Source organism: Microcaecilia unicolor, chromosome 2 (genome assembly GCF_901765095.1).
Source record: "Microcaecilia unicolor chromosome 2, aMicUni1.1, whole genome shotgun sequence".
NCBI classification, from domain to species: Eukaryota; Metazoa; Chordata; class Amphibia; order Gymnophiona; family Siphonopidae; genus Microcaecilia; species Microcaecilia unicolor.
Window position 1 is genome coordinate 25109156 of NC_044032.1, and position 21104 is coordinate 25130259.

The 21104-nt window shown below is 48.4% G+C and overlaps 1 protein-coding gene across 1 annotated transcript in view; it reads left to right on the forward strand.

The window, feature by feature from the left end:
* The window catches only part of ARID3C (AT-rich interaction domain 3C), a 509889-nt gene that overhangs the window by 485626 nt on the left and 3159 nt on the right, over positions 1-21104 (forward strand). Inside the window, exon 7 of the mRNA XM_030192839.1 lies at positions 1098-1187. Within this exon, the coding sequence (XP_030048699.1) occupies positions 1098-1187 (90 nt within the window). The remainder of the gene's footprint in view (positions 1-1097; positions 1188-21104) is intronic.

Consider the following 21104-nt stretch of genomic DNA (forward strand, 5'->3'; position numbering starts at 1 on the left):
ATAGAATACACTTCAATTTCCACACAGAAATGAAGGCACCATATATAGAATCCCGGGGGATAGCCCTCAAGTCCTAAATGTAGGAGACACTGTTACAGAATTGTCCTCTGTGTGTACACAATGCTGTACAGGATCCAGTTTCTAAAATACATACCCCAGAGCAGTGGTGTAGCTACGTGGGGCCACGGGGGCCTGGGCCCCCGTAGATTTGGCCCTGGACCCTCCTGCTGACGGCCCCCTTGACCCCCCCCCTCCCGCCGTCGCCTACCTTTGCTGGTGGGGGACCCCAACCCCCGCCAGCCGAGGTCCTCTTCTTCCGGCGCAAGGCTTCGTTCAGTTTCTGAGTCTGACGTCCTGCACGTTTTGCGCCGGAAGAAGAGGACCTCGGCTGGCGGGGGTTGGGGTCCCCCGCCAGCAAAGGTAGGCGGCGGCGGGGTAGGGTTGGCGGCAGGAGGGGGGTCGAGAGGGTCGTCAGCAGGGGGGGGTCAAAGTTGTTGGCGGTGGTGGGGGGGTCGGCAGTGGTGGTGGGGGGTCGGCAATGGCCGGGGGGGGGGGGGGGGGGCTAAAATGTGCCGAAGTCTGGCTACGCCCCTGCCCCAGAGCCTTTACATCCTTACGTTTTAGCACAGGGAGATCAAGTGACCCTCTGAAATTCCTGCAGTAAGTGACAGAGGTGGAAACAGAAGCAGGGTTTTCACTTTGCATTGTGACCTATTCTGTCATGTTGCCCCATAGCAAAAATTTAAAACAGAACCAGCAAGGTAGAACCAGCACCATTCTGCCATTATCTAGACTACCAAAGCAATCAGGGAGCAAGGTCTCTAAATCCCAATCAGGGCAGATCCTTCACCTTTTCTACCCCTCCCCCCACCCCCATCCAAGTGAAAAAAACCCCAGAATAAAACCAAAACCAAACACAGAGACGCTCTCACACAAAAAAGTAACTTCTTAGTGATGTCCACTGTAGACTGTCAGCGAGATTAATACCCAGGGGGCAACTTATCATGCCGACTTTATTTCATGACCTGGCCCATCTGAGTTCTGTTTCTGTTAATGCTCATATTGGCATTTTCTTTCCTCCTTACTTCTTTCGACAGATGACAGACAAGAGACAGCATTGAACCTGTCTACCAACAGCATTAGCAGCATCAACATGTCAATAGAAATAAATGGAATGGTCTACACAGGTAAATAGAAGCTTGCTTTCCCAATGTAATTGCGGGCAGGAAATCCAATAACTTACAGTCCGTGTCTGGATGCTGAGTTCTTTCTTCAATTTGATGTCTTTACTATAAAATCCATTGTAATGAAGTGGTGGGGCCAGTGGTGCTGAGGAGGGAAAAAAAAAAGAGAAGTTAAATATCTCAGAAGTGCCCTGGCGGATTGCAGTCGATGGTGCTTATTATCTTGAGAGAGGTGGGGTGGAGGAAGTATGGGGTGGGGGGGGGGGGGGGGCGGGGAGTCCCAAGCTACAGAAAATGAAGTGTTGATTGGCAGTGGATTGTTATCTTAAGTCCTAGAGAATAATTACCTCCAGATCCCAGGCCTGCCAGATCAGCCCTTAACGCAGGCAGTCCAGTTATTCTCCACATGCTGCAGACGTTGGTGATGGTATCTGTTATTGGGTCCGCAGGAGAATTTTCTGGAGAGGCTGATTGTGTGTTGGCCTTTTCGACAGGTGCAGGTGTGGGAGAAAGGTCAGGAGAATGGCGAGCACTGTTCCATGCTACAGGGATGACTGTGTTTACCCTGTGAACCCCCAGAATTCTAGGGTTATAGGTTACATAGTAACATAGTAGATGACGGCAGAAAAAGACCTGCATGGTCCATCCAGTCTGCCCAAGACAAACTCATATGTGTATACCTTACCTTGAATTTGTACCTGTCCTTTTCAGGGCACAGACCATATAAGCCTGCCCAGCAGTATTTCCCGCCTCCCAACCACCAGTCCCGCCTCCCATCACCGGCTTTGGTACAGACCGTATAAGTCTGCCCTCCCCTATCCTCGCCTCCCAACCACCACCCCCTCTTCCCCCCAACTGCTCCGCCACCCAATTTCAGCTAAGCTTCCGAGGATCCATTCCTTCTGCACAGGATTCCTCTATGCATATCCCACGCATGTTTGAACTCCGTTACCGTTTTCATCTCCACCACCTCCCGCGGGAGGGCATTCCAAGCGTCCACCACCCTCTCCGTGAAAAAATACTTCCTGACATCTTTCCTGAGTCTGCCCCCCTTTAATCTCATTTCATGTCCTCTCGTTCTACCGCCTTCCCATCTCCGGAAAAGGTGCGTTTGCGGATTAATACCAGAATGAGCATGTGTTACTTGTTGTAATAGAGTTCCAGGACTTAAGGAGAGGCACTATGTTTCATGACATTTTATGCAATCTCCTCTCATGACCTCACTAAGGGGGGAGGGGGGTCACCACTGAGACACAAAGCACCCCACCCACTTTTGTAGCTTCATGGCTTTTCAGCGACAGCATTCCCTCGTGGTCTTAAAGAATCACTTGCCATGCAGTAATCAGTGTGCTAACCAAAGTAAGGGTTACTAACATGCAAATTCTACTATAGTAAAGGGATTAAGGGGTCATGGATTTGATATACCAGTGGCGTAGCTACAAGTGGGCATGGGTGGGCACAGGCCCACCCATTCTTGGCTCAGGCCCACCCAGAGGCAGAACCCTACATCAACATTTCTCCTCCGCAGAACCCCAGCATCTGCCCGCCCGTCACTGAACCCCATCCCTCCCCGGTGTACCTTACAGGCATCCCCAGCGCAGGGGCGTAGCCAGACACCCAATTTTGGGTGGACCTGGGCCCAAGATGGGTGGACAGAAGAACTCCGCAATGTCCCACAAGTGATTTGGTCTCTCCCTCTCTCGCCTGCATTCCACATGGTCTCTCAAACATCCCCCTCCCCCGCATACCTTTTAAATAGCAGATTTTCAATCCGGGGTGGGGGGGCGGAGAGAGGAGGGGAGGGCAAGTTCGGATTGTTGCGGAAAAGGCTGTTCATTTGTTAAGTCAACAAGTTTTGTTAAATATAAACTAACATATGTGATCATTTGCACCAGCGGAGCTTACAGTAAGGATGGGTCAGTGGTTTGGGAGAGAGTTCACCCTTGGGAGGATGAATGAAGGAGCGAGATGGGAGGTGGGTTCAGAATGTTGTTAGACCCAGTAAGATACTGAGTGCCTGGTGCCAGATAAATGTTTATTAAGGGAATGTTTGTAACTAATAGGAGATGCACACAGTTAAAGGGGGGGGGGGGATAGGTGGGAGAGGAGAGGGCAAGAATGTAAAGTGGAGAAAAATGTGAATAGCAATAATATGTATTGTAATATCCCTACCCATCTTCAAATCCTTGCTCAAAGCCCACCTCTTCAATGTCGCTTTCGGCACCTAACCATTGTACCTCTATCCAGGAAATCTAGACTGCTCCCAATTTGATTGACTGCACTTTTTGTCCTTTAGATTGTAAGCTCCTTTGAGCAGGGGCTGTCCTTCTTTGTTAATTGTACAGCGCTGCGCAACCCTGGTAGCGCTTTAGAAATGTTAGAGTTCAACGTTTTTATTGATGACTGCAAACATTACAAGCCACAACTCAAATGTATAGACATACAAGTATGCTATCGACCACAAGATACTTCACTGCGATCAGTGCGTCATGTAGTTTTTACATTTAGACAAATGTCACTTGCTTGTAACAACATAAAACTACTACTACTACTACTACTACTATTTAGCATTTCTATAGCGCTACAAGGCGTACGCAGCGCTGCACAAACATAGAAGAAAGACAGTCCCTGCTCAAAGAGCTATGTAATAAAAGTGAGCCAAGTATAGGACAATCAAGCCATTGTGACATCACTGATGAGGTTGGCTCTTATTGGTGGCCTGAGGCATTATGACATCACAATATCACCTCTGATTACAAGAGACTACTACTACTACTATTTAGCATTTCTATAGCTCTACAAGGCATACGCAGCGCTGCACAAACATAGAAGAAAGACAGTCCCTGCTCAAAGAGCTTACAATCTAATAGACAAAAAATAAAGTAAGCAAATCAAATCAATTAATGTGTACAGGAAGGAGGAGAGGAGGGTAGGTGGAGGCGAGTGGTTACAAGTGGTTATGAGTCAAAAGCAATGTTAAAGAGGTGGGCTTTCAGTCTAGATTTAAAGGTGGCCAAGGATGGGGCAAGACGTAGGGGCTCAGGAAGTTTATTCCAGGCGTAGGGTGCAGCGAGACAGAAGGCGCGAAGTCTGGAGTTGGCAGTAGTGGAGAAGGGAACAGATAAGAAGGATTTATCCATGGAGCGGAGTGCACGGGAAGGGGTGTAGGGAAGGACGAGTGTGGCAAGATACTGGGGAGCAGCAGAGTGAGTACATTTATAGGTTAGTAGAAAAAGTTTGAACAGGATGCGAAAACGGATAGGGAGCCAGTGAAGCGACTTGAGGAGAGGGGTAGTATGAGTAAAGCGACCCTGGCGGAAGATGAGACGGGCAGCAGAGTTTTGAACCGACTGGAGAGGGGAGAGGTGACTAAGTGGGAGGCCAGCAAGAAGCAGATTGCAGTAGTCTAAACGAGAGGTGACAAGGGTGTGGATGAGGGTTTTGGTAGAGTGCTCGGAAAGAAAGGGGCGGATTTTACAGATGTTGTAAAGAAAGAAACGACAGGTCTTGGCGATCTGCTGGATATCAGCCTTTATTAGCCCAACCCCTGAACTGCATCATATCCCACCTATTACAGAATAAACTTCCCTCCCCCCATCCTCAATCCCCTACTCCCCCCAGACCCTACCGTCCATACCCCCCTGTAGAAGCCCCCTTCCCCTCTCTCTTTCCAATCCCTTAATACCCCACCAGGATAATCCAGCTCTGTTAATATGAGCCCTTGCCCTCACCCCGAGACTGCCTTGTTCCTCCCATTCTAAGTAAGGGAATCCCCCATCTGATTGACAGTAAAACTATGCGCTCGTGGCGCTAGAACCTGTATGTCATTTTTCCAGGTTAAATAAAACTCCTTTTGTCTTTTAAGGTGCAGGTGAACCTCTCGCAGTTCCATTAATAAGAAAGCATGCAACCGGTTGCGCCTCTGCCAGTATGTAGGAGCTTCTTGGCCCACCCAATTGACTAGTATGCATTTTTTTCCCCCAATTAAAAACGCCTTACAGAGTAGTAAGTTTTGATGGACAGCACCAGCCCCTGCCAAAGCATCCACCTCCCAGCAGAACATGTTCAGGCTGTAGCGGGCTACTGATAATTCAAAATTTGTCTCAAAAAATGGAAAATTTTTACCCCAAACTGTTGTATCTTAGAAATGTTAAATACCCTGTTTCCCTGAAAGTAAGACATCCTCCGAAAATAAGACCTAGTAGAGGTTTTCCTGAATTGCTACATATAAGACCTCCCCCGAAAGTAAGACCCAGCAAATTTTTGTTTGAAAGCAGGGCCGCCGAGAGCCGGACAAGGCCGCCCCCAGGCCGCCCCCCCACCCGAGGTCGCCGCCCCCCCCCCTCCACCCACCCTCCATCGCTCCCGGAACTAACCTTAAACGCCTCCTTTCACCTTCGCAGCAAGCAGCAGCAGTGCAGATCTCTCCTTCCTTCCGTGCCCCGCCCTCACGGACGTTACGTCAGGCGAGGGCGGGACATGGAAGGAAGGAGTGGCCTGCCCTGCTGCTGCAAAGGTGAAAGGAGGTGTTTAAGGTTAGTTCCGGGAGTGACGGAGAGCGGGCGGGCCAACCCTGATCCAACCCCGATGTTTCCCCGAAAAATAAGACAGCCCCTGAAAATAAGACCTAGCGCATTTTGGGGGGCAAAAATTAATATAAGACAGTGTCTTATTTTCGGGGAAACACGGTAGTAGTGGTAGTTTTCAAGAGTCATAATGCACTAGTTATGGTTGTATGTCGTTTACTGATGGCTAATGTCTGTACATTGTAGAATATGTTTCCCAATAAAAACTGTTTTAAAGTAAATAGCAGATTTTCACCGGCAGCGAGCAGGAACTAATACACACTGCTCATGTTGGGCCCACAGCCTTCCCTCTGATGCAACTTCCTGTTTCCGCATAGGCGGGAATACGTCAGAGGGAAGGCTGCGGGGCCGGTGCGAGCAGTATGTATCAGTCGCTGCTCACTGGAGAGGAAGATCTGCTATTTACAAGGTATGCAGGAGGGACAGTTGTTGGGAATTTTCGGCTGGTGGGGCTTGGGGATTCCTGCCAGCCACATTATAGGTGGGCCTGAGCACAAAGTGGATGGACCTGGGCCCACCCTTAGCTACGCCACCTACCAGCGCCTGCAGTGATCCATTATTGCTGCCTGCGCTGACCCTACAGTCTTGCTGATGTCATTTCCTGTCTGATGGGATCCGGCTGATGGAAGCCTGCTGGGCCGGCGCAGGCAGCAATAATAGATCACTGCAGGTGCCAGGGACGCCTGTAATGTACAACAGGGGGGGGACAGAGTTCAGCGACGGGTGGACAGATGCCAAGACACCGTGGAGGAGGAGAGATGTGGATGTGAAAAAAAAATTCCTACGTTTTTTTTTTTTAGATCTCCCGGGGGGGGGGGGGGGGGGGGTTGTGCGGCATGGTGTGGAAGGGCCCGTCTAAGTTAACTCTGGGCCCATCCAAAATACTGGGTCTGGCTATGCCGCTGTGATATACCTTTTTCCCATAGGCGTAGACTGGGGGGGGGGGGCGAGGGGGGGCAATGCCCCCCCAAACGACGCGAGGCGCCGCCGCACCATTAGTTTAAAAAAAAAACAAAAAAAAAACCACATGCAGGCAGGCACGCGCTCCTCTCGGTCCGCTTGGCTTCCCTGCCCTCTCTATCTGCGTCCCGCCTTCCTCTGACGTCATTTCCTTTCGGGCGGGACGCAGACAGAGAGGGCAGGGAAGGCAAGCGGACCGAGAGGAGCGTGTCCGTCTACCCCTCTCTCTTCCTCCCTCCCTCCGGCGCAGGCAGCAGTCTTCCAGCGTTCCTGGCAGCGGTAGCGTTGTACACGCTGCCTTCGGCTCTGCCCCAAAGCCTTCTCTTCAAGTTCCTGTTCCCGCATAGGTGGGAACAGGAACTTGAAGAGAAGGCTTCCGGGGCAGACCGAAGGCAGCGTGTACAACGCTACCGCTGCCAGGAACGCTGGAAAAGCTGAAGACTGTTGCCTGCGCCGGAGGGAGGGAGGAAGAGAGGGGGTAAACGGAGTCATGATCTTGGACCTCGCGGGGGGGGGGGGGCAGTAGAAGATGGATGGGACTGGGAGGGGTGGGAAGCAGAGTGAAGGAGCAAGAGATGGATGGGACTGGGAGGGGTGGGAAGCAGAGGGAAGGAGCAGGAGATGGATGGGACTGGGAGGGGTGGGAAGCAGAGGGAAGGAGCAGGAGATGAATGGGACTGGGAGGGGTGGGAAGCAGAGGGAAGGAGCAAGAAATGAATGGGCCTGGGAGGGGTGGGAAGCAGAGGGAAGGAGCAGGAGATGAATGGGACTGGGAGGGGTGGGAAGCAGAGGGAAGGAGCAAGAAATGAATGGGCCTGGGAGGGGTGGGAAGCAGAGGGAAGGAGCAGGAGATGAATGGGACTGGGAGGGGTGGGAAGCAGAGGGAAGGAGCAGGAGATGAATGGGACTGGGAAGGGTGGGAAGCAGAGGGAAGGAGCAAGAAATGAATGGGCCTGGGAGGGGTGGGAAGCAGAGGGAAGGAGCAGGAGATGAATGGGACTGGGAGGGGTGGGAAGCAGAGGGAAGGAGCAAGAAATGAATGGGCCTGGGAGGGGTGGGAAGCAGAGGGAAGGAGCAGGAGATGAATGGGACTGGGAGGGGTGGGAAGCAGAGGGAAGGAGCAAGAGATGGATGGGACTGGGAGGGGTGGGAAGCAGAGGGAAGGAGCAGGAGATGAATGGGACTGGGAGGGGTGGGAAGCAGAGGGAAGGAGCAAGAAATGAATGGGCCTGGGAGGGGTGGGAAGCAGAGGGAAGGAGCAGGAGATGAATGGGACTGGGAGGGGTGGGAAGCAGAGGGAAGGAGCAGGAGATGGATGGGACTGGGTGGGGTGGGAAGCAGAGGGAAGGAGCAGGAGATGAATGGGACTGGGAGGGGTGGGAAGCAGAGGGAAGGAGCAAGAGATGGATGGGACTGGGAGGGGTGGGAAGCAGAGGGAAGGAGCAGGAGATGAATGGGACTGGGAGGGGTGGGAAGCAGAGGGAAGGAGCAAGAAATGAATGGGCCTGGGAGGGGTGGGAAGCAGAGGGAAGGAGCAGGAGATGGATGGGACTGGGTGGGGTGGGAAGCAGAGGGAAGGAGCAGGAGATGAATGGGACTGGGAGGGGTGGGAAGCAGAGGGAAGGAGCAAGAGATGGATGGGACTGGGAGGGGTGGGAAGCAGAGGGAAGGAGCAGGAGATGAATGGGACTGGGAGGGGTGGGAAGCAGAGGGAAGGAGCAAGAAATGATTGGGCCTGGGAGGGGTGGGAAGCAGAGGGAAGGAGCAGGAGATGAATGGGACTGGGAGGGGTGGGAAGCAGAGGGTAGGAGCAAGAGATGGATGGGACTGGGAGGGGTGGGAAGCAGAGGGAAGGAGCAGGAGATGAATGGGACTGGGAGGGGTGGGAAGCAGAGGGAAGGAGCAAGAGATGGATGGGACTGGGAGGGGTGGGAAGCAGAGGGAAGGAGCAGGAGATGAATGGGACTGGGAGGGGTGGGAAGCAGAGGGAAGGAGCAGGAGATGGATGGGACTGGGTGGGGTGGGAAGCAGAGGGAAGGAGCAGGAGATGAATGGGACTGGGAGTGGTGGGAAGCAGAGGGAAGGAGCAAGAGATGGATGGGACTGGGAGGGGTGGGAAGCAGAGGGAAGGAGCAGGAGATGAATGGGACTGGGAGGGGTGGGAAGCAGAGGGAAGGAGCAAGAGATGGATGGGACTGCGAGGGGTGGGGAGCAGAGGGATGGACCAGGAGATGGATGGGATTGGGAGAGGTCAGGCACAGCAGAGGGAAGGAGCAGAAGATGGATGGGACGGAGGGATGGTAAGCAGAGGGAAGGAACAGAAGATGGATGGAACTGGGAGGGTTGGGGAGCAGAGGGAAGGAGCAAGAGATGGATGGGACTGGGAGGGTGGGGAGCAGAGGGAAGCCTACTGGAAAGAAGACACTGCATAAAACAGAAGACACTGGGATCAAAGCGAATAGAAAAACTAAATGATCAGACAACAAAGGTAAATAAAAGTATTTTATTCATAATTTATTAATTGAAATGTGTCAGCTTTTTGAAATGTGCATCTGTGATATTTTGCCTGTAAATTTCATTTCCTTCCTCCATATTAGCATATTCATTTGCATATTTATATATGCAAATGATATGCTAATATGCTCCGCCCATTCTTTGCCCCCCCAAATGAAACAGTCAAACTACGCCTATGCTTTTTCCTGTGATACAACAATGTGGTTTATATTCATTACATGCAGGTCCTTTCTCTGTCCCTAATGGGTCACAATCTAAGTTTTGTACCTGGGGCAGGGACAGTCTCTTCGCGTCCAGTATACAGCACTGCAAACGTCTAGTAGCGCTATAGAAATGATAAATAGTAGTAGTAGTGGGGCAATGAAGGGTTAAGTGACTTGCCCAGGGTTACAAGGAGCTCTGGAGCTAGGGTCTCAGCCCACTGCACTAACCATTAGCCCATTCCTGCACTCAGTAGTAACAATTTGACCCACTTCACTAGTGAAGGATGATTTTACAAACCTTTTTTTTTTTTTTGGCATAAAACACTTCTATACACACATTAAAGGGCTCTTATAAAATTAGTTGCATAGGGTAGAGTGTGTCAGAATGTAGGTGTATTGTACGCACGCACACTTATACCCTGTTTCCCCGAAAGTAAGACATCCCCCGAAAATAAGACCTAGTAGAGGTTTTCCTGAATTGGTAGATATAAGGCCTCCCCCGAAAGTAAGACCTAGCAAATTTTTGTTTGAAAGCAGGGCCGCCGAGAGCCGGACAAGGCCGCCCCCACCCCCCCCCACCTGAGGTCGCCGGGCCCCCCTCCACCTACCCTCAGTCGCTCCTGGAACTAACCTTAAACGCCTCCTTTCACCTTCGCAGCAAGCAGCAGCAGGGCAGACCTCTCCTTCTTTCCGTGCCCTGCCCTCGCGGACGTTACGTCAGGCGAGGGCGGGACACGGAAGGAAGGAGTGGCTTGCCCTGTTGCTGCTTGCTGCAAAGGTGAAAGGAGGCGTTTAAGGTTAGTTCCGGGAGCAACGGAGGGCGAGCGGGCCAACCCCGATGTTTCCCCGAAAAATAAGACAGCCCCTGAAAATAAGACCTAGCGCATTTTGGGGGGCAAAAATTAATATAAGACAGTGTCTTATTTTCAGGGAAACACGGTACCTGCGTTTGAGTGGGCTTGACGTCCTCGGTGGTGAGTGGCAGTTTAATTGATTAGCTCCATTGGGGCTGAGGTGTAAAAGAGCATTTTTTCTCCACTTCCTAGCTGAATTTAAAGTTGTCAGACTCTTACCTTCAAACAGGGAACATGACTACTCGAATGCGGCTGGAAAAATGAAATTTTACTCCGTCGCATGGAGATCAGCAGCGGCGTACACCGTTGGGTAAGTCTGCTGCGCAGTTTGCCAAGATGGCTCTGGCACGCACAGATTCTGAGGAAGATGACTCCACGGTCAGTGGCACAAGTTTTGGAGAAGTGTCCCACCGCAATTTGTTGCACTGGTTTCAGGTGCTCCAGAGTGAAATGCGAGCTGTCTGCTCGGATGTTCAGTCAGCTTTGGCCAAGATGCAGGGAGACCTTAAAGACAATTAGAATTGACAGAGGAGAATGTGGATGCACTGGACAGTGAGTTAAGAGATCTTCAGGCTGCCCAGACGTGCTCAGGAGCAGGAGCAGGAAATTCGTGAGTTGGTGGTGAATCTGGAAAATCGCTCCAAGAGTTGCAATTTACGTTTTAAAGACATCCCAGAGGAGGATAAATATTTAGACTACAACCAAGTGGTGGCTCAAATATGTTGACCTTTTGCTGCAGGAGCCTGCCACAGAGTTGGCTTCTGAGGACAGCCTACGTGTTTGCTTGAATCGCGCTCATTGGAGCCTGGGCCAAAGGCGCAATGGGGTACCTCGGGATGTTATTGTCTGCTTCCAAGATTTGGGGTCAAAGAGAAAGTGCTCCAGAAGGCTCACTTGCAAAAGGGCATAGTTTGGGATAATGTCAAGATTGCAGTTAATCAGGATTTAGCTGGATCAAGGACTTGGGACCAGTCACACAGTATTTGCAATCAGCAGGCCTCCATTATCGTTGGCTATTCCCTTTTGGGCTCCTGTTGACGGTGGGGGACAAATGCAAGAAGGTGAAAATGGGGGCAGAAGCCTGGGAAGTCCTAGCAGACTTAGGAAGTACAAATCTGTCTCCTGCTAGAGATCCTGCACAAGCCCCTCGCGGGGTGGGGGTTCAAATAGAGAAATGGCAGAAGGTGACCAGCCACAGGTCTCAGGCTGCTACACCTTCAACATCCCTGTCGACCACATGACTATTCATGTTTTTCTTGCTAAGTGAGACTTTATTTATCACTTTGGACTTTTTACTTAACTGGTACCCCCACTGGGCAAGAACCTTCAGTCCATTTTGGATATGCTTCTGGTCCTTAGAGGAGCATAATGGTCTCGTGAGTGTGTTTATGTACTATCAGAGTTTGGGGGGAAGTAGGCTGGGAGGGTAACAGACATTTCAGGGAAATGGTAAGAGAAGGTATGTGAGAGAGGGAGAATTTTTTACTGGTTTTGATTTTTGCTGCCAGTTTCCCCCGAGGGGTCCCTTCCTCATTTTCTAGGGTTGGTGGGGAGAGGTGGAAGCCAGCATGAGGAGATGTGGGTGGGTGAGGGAGATCAGATAGGGATGGGAGGGGAGAGTGGGAAAGGAGGGTCAGGGAGTGGGGAGGTCAAAGGGTATACCAGGGTGGGGTCTTGGAATGTTAATGGACTCAATGGTGGGAGGAAGCGTAGTACAGTGTTTCAGGAGGCGCATTGCACTGGTGAAAATGAATATTCTCCCTCGGTTACTGTTTTTGTTTCAGACCCTTCCTTTGGAGGTCCCGGATTCAGACTTTTGCTCCTTACAGCATGCTATTTTGGGGTTTATTTTTGGGGGGTAGATGACATAGATTACCTAAACAGCTTCTGTAGCAGTCGGTGGAGTAGGGGAGTGAGTGGTGCCGAATATGGTATACTATTATTGGGCAGCCCAATTGCGGCAAATGCTTGAACGGGATATTAGTCCTAATAAAGTGGAGATCCTCTTAAAGCAGGCTCACTTTCCCTTGTTCCCTCCGAGAGTCAGATACTTTGTCTTACCGATGGTAAGCAGTTGTTGAGGGGGCACATTAGTGATCCTCATATGATGCATCTTTTGACCATTTCGTTCAAGGAACAGAGACTTTATGGCAGGGGCGTAGCCAGACTTCGGCGGGAGGGGGGTCCAGAGCCCGAGGTGAGTGGGCATATTGTAGCCCCCCCCCCCATTGCCGACCCCCCCCCCCCCCCCGCCGCCACCACTACCACCAACTATGACTCCACCGCCGACCCTCTTGACCCCCCCTCCTGCCGCCAACCCTTCCCAGCCGTTGCCGTCGCCTACCTTTGCTGGCGGGGGACCCCAACCCCCGCCATCCGAGCTCCTCTTCTTCCTTCGTTCTGTTTCTGAGTCTGACGTCCTGCTGTCAGACTCAGAAACAGAACGAAGGAAGAAGAGGGTCTCGGCTGGCGAGGATTGGGGTCCCCCACCAGCAAAGGTAGCAGACGGCGACGGTGGGTTGGGGGGGGTCGAGAGGGTCGTCGGCAGAGGGGTCCAGGGCCAAATCTACAGGGGCCCAGGCCCCCGTGGCCCCACGTAGCTACACCCCTGCTTTATGGTAGAGGGGCTGGGAGTATCCTCTTTAGTGTCCATACAGCAAGAACCCCTGTTTTGAGTAGAACAGGAGCAGTGCATTTTTTCTAGCAAAAAGGGTGCCAGTACTCAAATGCCAGATCACCCTTCAGGGGTGAGGTGATCACTGAGGGACCTACCCCACAACAGCCAGGCCCCCTGCAATCAGTCACAGAACCTATGACAAGACAGAATTGGTGTGTAGAGCCTGAGCTCTTTCATCAAAACTTGGGGTCCGTGGGTCAACTTTAGCAGACAATGGAAAAGGTGCCGGTACTCAGTACCCCCAAGTACCCCCTCAAAAAAAGTCCTGGACAGGAGAGTGGACATTTTGGCACCGGGGATCAAATCACTTACAGTCCAGGGATATTTTTCCATATTTACAGGTTAAGCATTTTATTGTTACTAGGGGCTGGTTACGTGCCAGTCCGGAAGATACGGAGCACTGGGAGAATCTGTGAGCCGCATTGGGTAAATTATAGCAGCCCATATGGATTCTTTAAAGATTTTTCATAAATATAAATTTATGTTGGACTGGGAACAGGATGTGGGTGGAGGAGCTTTTAGACAGTATGTGTTATCAATAGAAATCAAACAAAATAAAACTTGGAAAAGAAAATAAGATGATACCTTTTTTGTTGGATATAACTTAATACATTTCTTGATTAGCTTTCGAAGGTTGCCCTTCTTCGTCAGATCGGAAATAAGCAAATGTGGTAGCAGATAGTATATATAAGAGAAACATCAAACCATTACTTTGACAGTCTGACAGAGTGGGAGGGTGGGGGTATGCTTGGGGACATCAAAGCATTTCATTGATATTCTAACACAATGGGTGTTGGTAGGTGAGAGGAGGGTAATAAACAGAGAAATAAACAGAGAAATACAGCTTATGGTTTATAATGGGTTAGAAAACCCAGATCCTTATTAAGTCCTGTTTGTTGTGTGTCAAAATATTCAATCATTCTTATTTCAAAGGTCTTACGTTCCTGTATTGTTTTAAAATTACCTTTCAGTATTCTTACTGTGAAATCACTGGTGCAGTGTTCTGGTCTTGTGAAGTGTTGGCCCACAGGGGTGGGGGCCTGACTGGCACCAGCTTTTTTCATGTGATGTCAGTGCAGATTGAATCTCGTCTTAAGCATCTGGCCTGTTTCTCCAATATAGCATCCTTCATTACATTTTTTACACTGAATGATATATACCACATTGGAAGATAAGCATGTAAAATAGTCCTTTATGTTGACTATTTTTCCTTTGTGAATGACTGTGGGGTCTTGTGAAATGTTTTGGCATAGTTTGCAGCTGGCTGTGTTACACGGAAACGTGCCCTTTTCTTTTTCCGTCTGTGTTGGAAGTTTACTTCTGATCAGCTTGTGTTTTAAATTTGGTGGCTGTCGGAAGGCCAGCACTGGTGGGGATGGGAATATCTCTTTCAGTAATTCATCTTCCTGGAGTAGTGACTGTAGTTCTCTTATGATTTTCCTCAGTTTTTCCAGCTCTGGGTTGTATGTCACTACAAGGGTAATTCTGTCTGTGGCTTCTTTTTCTTTATACTGTAGCAGATTTTCCCTGGGTGTTTTGAGGGAGGAGGCAATATTCTTGTAGATTATTTTGGGGTTGTAGCCTTTCTGTTTGAAGGATGCAGTCAGGGTTTCAAGGTGTCTGTCTCTATCCTCTGGGTCCGAGCAGATACAGTGGTATCTTGTGGCTTGGCTGTAAATAATGGATCTTTTTGTATGTGAAGGGTGGAAGCTGGAGTTGTGGAGGTAGCTGCATCTGTCTGTGGGTTTCTTGTATATAGATGTTTGTATACAGCCATCACTGATTGAGACTGTGGTGTCCAAAAAATTGACTTTTTCTGGGGAGTAGTCAATTTTGAATCTGATTGTAGGATGGTATGTATCGAAGGAATAGTAAAATTGTTTCAGAGTTTCTTCCCCCTCCGTCCAAATCATAAAAATGTCATTGATGTATCGGTAGTATTTTACAGGTTTGGTCTGGTGTGTATTCAGAAATGTCTCTTTTACATTTTACATGCTCATCTTCCAATGTGGTATATATCATTCAGTGTAAAAAATGTAACGAAGGATGCTATATTGGAGAAACAGGCCAGATGCTTAAGACAAGATTCAATCTGCACAGACATCACATGAAAATAGCCGGTGCCAGTCAAGCCCCCACCCCTGTGGGCCAACACTTCACAAGACCAGAACACTGCACCAGTGATTTCACAGTAAGAATACTGAAAGGTAATTTTAAAACAATACAGGAACGTAAGACCTTTGAAATAAGAATGATTGAATATTTTGACACACAACAAACAGGACTTAATAAGGATCTGGGTTTTCTAACCCATTATAAACCATAAGCTGTATTTCTCTGTTTATTTCTCTGTTTATTACCCTCCTCTCACCTACCAATACCCATCCTGTTAGAATATCAATGAAATGCTTTGATGTCCCCATGCATACCCCCACCCTCCCATTCTGTCAGACTGTCAAAGTAATGGTTTGATGTTTCTCTTATATATACTATCTGCTACCACATTTGCTTATTTCCGATCTGACGAAGAAGGGCAACCTTCGAAAGCTAATCAAGAAATGTATTAAGTTATGTCCAATAAAAAAGGTATCATCTTATTTTCTTTTCCATGTTTTATTTTGTTTGATTTCTATTGATAACCTTTAAGAGTGGACTAACACGGCTACCACACCTCTCTACTTAAGACAGTATGTGGAAACCAGTGTTTCGTGAAGTGAAGAAAGGTTCTTGGTGTGTATTGATTAAGGATTATGCTTATAAGGTGGTAACTAGGTGGTATTATACCCCAGTTTGCTTGAAGTAGATATTTCCTTCCATTACCACAGCCCTGTGTTGGAGTTGCCAGACAGATGGGGTACATTTTTTCACCTATGGTGTGGTCTTGTACATCTTTGAAACCCTTTTGGGCAGGTATAACAGGGTTGCTAACTCACTCATTGGGGGTTTCTTTTCCTTGTGATCCTAAACGTTGTTTATTGGAGTTTGGAAATAAGAAGAGGCATGGATGGCACACCAGGGTTAAGCGCTTCTGTTTAGCAGCGGCTAAGTGTGAAATCGCAGCTCATTGGAAGCAAACATTGCAATTCTGGGCCTCCCCGAATTTCAGTGGTGAGGGATATGTAGGGTTACCATATGTCCGGATTTACATGTCCGACAAACGGGCAGGCTGGTTGGCGGGCCGTCCTATAGGACGGCCCGCCCGCCAGCCTGCCCGGTTGGCCAGAAATCCGGACAAATGGGCAGATTGCTAGCCTCCCCTTACTTACTAGTGCCCTGGTGGTCTAATGACCTCTTCCGCCTTCGGGGCAGGAAAGAGCCCTCTCTTTCCTGCCCGTAGCGCTGCCCTGCATGCATTCTTGCTGTTGGTGATCCTCATTGCCGATTCAAAATGGCCGCCGAGAGTTGATGTGACCTCGTGAGACTTCAACTCTTAGCGGACATTTTGAATTGGCGCCCAGATCACCAACAGGAAGGATGCATGCAAGGCAGTGCTCCGGGCAAGAAAGAGGGGGCTCTTTCCTGCCCCGAAGAGGTCACTCGACCACCAGGGCAGTAGTAAGGTAAGGGGAGGGGGTGACAGGGAGGGGGGGGTGACGGGGTATGTGACAGGAGGGAGGAGAAAATGTGACGGGGTGGAGCGAGGGTGTGAAAGGGGGCGGGGTGGGTGTGTGGTGGGGCAGGGCATGTGTCCTCCTTTTGGGGGGGCAAAATATGGTAACCCTAGGGATAAGGTCCAATTAACTGATCGTTACTATAGTTGGTTTAGTGCAAAGCAATAAGAACGGACTTGCCTGTCTTCTATGCTTTCTGGTCTATGAGTTCTTTTGTAACTATTAGCTGGGAGAGGAGGGTTTAGTATTGTTTAGGTGAGGCATTCCCTGAAGAGTCCCTGTGAAATGCCTATTGTTCTGGGCGTTCTTTTGGATGTGTGTGTGTGTTGGGGGGGGGGGGGTAACGGGGAGGAATTGTTGGTGGGGGGGGGGGTTGGGGTGCTCTGGGAGAGGATATTGTAGTACTTATGCTTGTTTGTACCTTGTTTTTATTATCAGAATTTCAATTTAAAAATTTTTGAAAGTTAAAAAAAGAAAATTCCCACAGGACTATATCTTCATGCATTAGCGTATGGTAAAACTGAGACTTTTATTTATTTGATAAGCTGCACTATCACTGTAGCATCAGTGCAATCTACAAGTCTTTATGCATAATCAGACAAGAAGAGCAAAAGAAAAATGCTATAAAAATACTATAAAAAACAGGACAGCACTGAAGGAAACAAAAGGAATGTTGATGTATAGAACAACAATCAATTCACCTAAAAACTACTGCTTGCCCTGGGATTTGTAGTATGGAATGTTGCTACTCTGAGATTCTGGATGGAATCTTGTTACTCTTTGAGTGTCTGCATGGAATCTTGTCACTCTTTAGGATTCCAGAATCTTGCTATTCTTTGGGGTTCTACATGGAATCTTGTTACTCTTTGAGATTCTGAATGGAATGTTGCCACGATTTGGGTTTCTGCCAGGTACTTGTGACCTGGATTGGCCACTGTTGGAAACAGGATACTGGGTTACATGGAGCATTGGTCTGACCCAGTATGGCTATTCTTAGCCTAAGAGTTAATCAGACAGGCAGCATCATACAATGTTGTCATAGCATCACTGAGAGAAGAATCACCAATCACCAAGTAGACTTAGGGTGATCATCAGAAATATCCTACAGAGATTTCTTTCTACCAACAATAGCAGACATCATCATTTCAGGGGAGCTGAGCCAAGAGCCCTAAAGTAATTACAAAGAGGTCCATATTAAAGTAGTCATTGAAAGGTAAGAGCTTGTGGTAACCTTAGGCTAGATGCACTAAACTTAACGAGCCATTAACATGGGTTTTAAACTGGTTCTAGCCAGTTTAACGTGCAAGTAGTAAACCAGGACATGCACAAAAGGGCATTTTCCTATCACGGTAGCAGCTAACGAAAACGGAATGCAGATGAGCAAATTAGTATTATAATGTATATAAATCATATTGTAATGAGATGCACTACCGTTTTCCGATTGCCTAACCGTGGAAAATCTAATGGGAGGTCTGTACCTCTTGTTGGGGCTGCGCGGGATTTATTCGCCTCTAAAAACTTCGATAAATTTAACAAAAAAAAAAATTGGGAAAAAAGACATCCAAGTGCTCGTCAGGGCCATCCTTCTAAAGTGCCTAACATGGACATCCTTCACAAAACCATTAAAAAAAAAAAAGGACGTCCCTGACGAGCACTTGGACGTTTTTCCCCCAGATTTTTTTTTGTGATGGGTGTCCTTCTAGTGCCGAGGAAGTCCAAATCAAAAAACTATTTGGATGTCTCTTTCGTTTATGCCCCTCCTCCAGGTCTCTCTCAGCCAATCACAGCGCGTTTAGATGAAACCATTGACAGCTAAACGTGCTGTGATTGGCTGAGAGAGACCTGGAGGAGGGGCATCGGATGTGCTGCTAACATCCCGGGGCAGACAGAAAGGAGCAAGGTGGCCGGAGCAGAAGCCGCCGATAGCTGCCAGCAGCATCGGGAGCCTCCTCGTAGCCCTTTCCCTCCTGATTATGGGGACTTTTTTTTCTTTCAGTAAAGGACGTTCATAAAGGACGTCCTTGACATGCGCAGAGCAGCCAGCATAACGATTGGCTGCTCTGCGCATGCTCGGCCGACTGGCTTCCGAGGGAATAGAGAATGCAAGTGAGCTACAACGAGCAGCTCATTTGCATTCCATTTCCTTGATGCATGGCTGTTCCCTACCGATTCGCTATGGAATCGGTAAGGGAAGGGCTCTTCCGAGGACCTTAGTGCATCTGGCCCCTTGTCAGAATAATCAGCAGAACTTATCAGATCAATGTGCCGCTGAACATACTTGGATAAAGTTATTTGGCTGTAATTAGGACTGGGCAATGTTGAGTTTTGGCACTTGCTGGCTAAAGTTAACCCATGCCCCAGGAACACACCTAGGGCTGACTCTTAGAGAGCAATGCGTGGCGCTACTGAAGTGTGCGTGTTTTGAAGGACACAGATTGGCGGGTATGAGGAAGTAGATTTTCTACACGTACACTGATTTTCAGAGTTGGGATTGGAAAGAATTTTTTTTCACAGGACTGCAAAATTGGTTACAGATGCACAAAAGATTTTGTCTTCGTCTGAATTACCATGGAAATTAAGAGAATGTTAGACTGAATGGCTCTCATTCTGTTGATGCGACCAGCCATATGACTATAGTAACATAGTAAATGACGGCAGATAAAGACCTGTAAGGTCCATCCAGTCTGGCCAACAAGATTAATTCATTTACATGGTATGTGATAATTTATATTGTTAATATGTGTTGTAGCTTGAGGCCTATCCACTGGAATGGTGGTGGGCCAAGTTACTGGGCTTTGGCCAGCTGAGAAGCCCTGACTAGGCCTGAAAGCCCACCAATGGCCTTATAGATGGGAACCTGCAAAAGCAGGCCTGCATGATGGGTCTTAACAAAATCTGGTACAACTGTCAAATTGAACATAGCACCTAAGATGTAGAAATAATGGACAAAAATGGATGAAGTTTGGTTTTTAAAATGAAGTCTGTGTTTCTATAAGATGGCACTCAGATCATAAGATGATATGAAAGATGATATGAAACTGAAATGCTAGTATTGAGATATTTTTGTATCAAGAGAGAGAAAAACAAGTGTTGACAAAAGCGGAAATGTCACAATCATGTGCAGATATTTTTGTAACAAGAAAAACAAGTTGTTGACAATAACGGAAATCTTGCAATAGCTAAAACGGAAAGAAGAGGGTACAGATGGGCACCTGCCGGAAAGGAAAGTATGAATCAGAGGTTGGGCAATATTAAGAAAAAAAAAAAGGGTCTTGCCATTGACTTGCATGTAGACCTGCGCCTATAAAAGAGAAGAGATTTTGGCAGATCGTTGGAACTTTCCCCAACGCATCCTCAGAGCCAGAACTCTGTGCAGTTGAACCTAGAATCTGTCTGATGAATGTACCAAATTGAAGATTTGATTTTGGTAAGAATAAACACTTTATTTCTGGCAACTATCTCTGTCTTTATTTCTAATTCATTCTTTACCTGTCATTTGTTCTGCAAGGTGATCCACACACAAGTAACACTCAGTCTCTGAACTAATTTGGGTTGGCTTTTAATAGAATACATGTGGGAACATAAATGGCCAAAGATCCACCTACATCCTAATAGACAGAAAGCTGTGGTCATGGGAATTAGATTTGAACTGAGCCTTCTGATGCCTCCCCAGGAGCGATACCCATGGGAAGGGGTGTCTCAGGAATTCAGGGAGGCGGTCTACAAGATCATAGAAGAACAGACTCTCTGTACACCTCCGTGTGGAAAGATCAGACGGGGGTCTACAGAGGGTCAATAAAACAATATGTATACCCGAGTTTGATTTGTCCTGGCCTTTCTCAGGGCACAGACCGTAGAAGTCTGCCCAGCACTGTTCTTGTACTAAGTTCTGAAGCTAACATCAAAGCCCCTTAAAATTTGCACTGCAGCCCATCCCTATCTATTCAGTCATGGTCAGGGCGTAGACCGTAGAAGTCTGCCTAGCTCCCATTTTGTTTCCAGTTACCGGCATTGCCACCCAATCTCCGCTAAGATTCCACAGAACCATTCCTTCTAAACAGGATTCCTTTGTGTTTATCCCTACTACGACTATTACTACTTATCATTTCTATAGTGCTACAAGGCATACGCAGCACTGTACACCATACACAAAAAGACAGTCCCTGCTCAAAGAGCTTACAATCTAGATAAGACAGGTAAACAGACAGAACAATAAGGGTAAGGGAATAGAGAGGTGAGGATAAAAGGACAGGGCAAGTGAGCAGTGGTTAGGAGTCAAAAGCAGTGGTAAAGTGGTGGGCTTTAAGTTTGGATTTGGAAACGGCCAAAGACGGGGCTAGATGTAAAGGCTCGGGTAGTCTATTCCAGGCAAGAGGTGCAGCAAGATAAAAGAACAGTCTGGAATTAGCAGTAGAGGAGAAGGGGACGGATAAGAGAGATTTATCCACGCATGTTTGAATGCCCTCCCGCGGGAGGTGGTGGAGATGAAAACGGTAACGGAATTCAAACATGCAT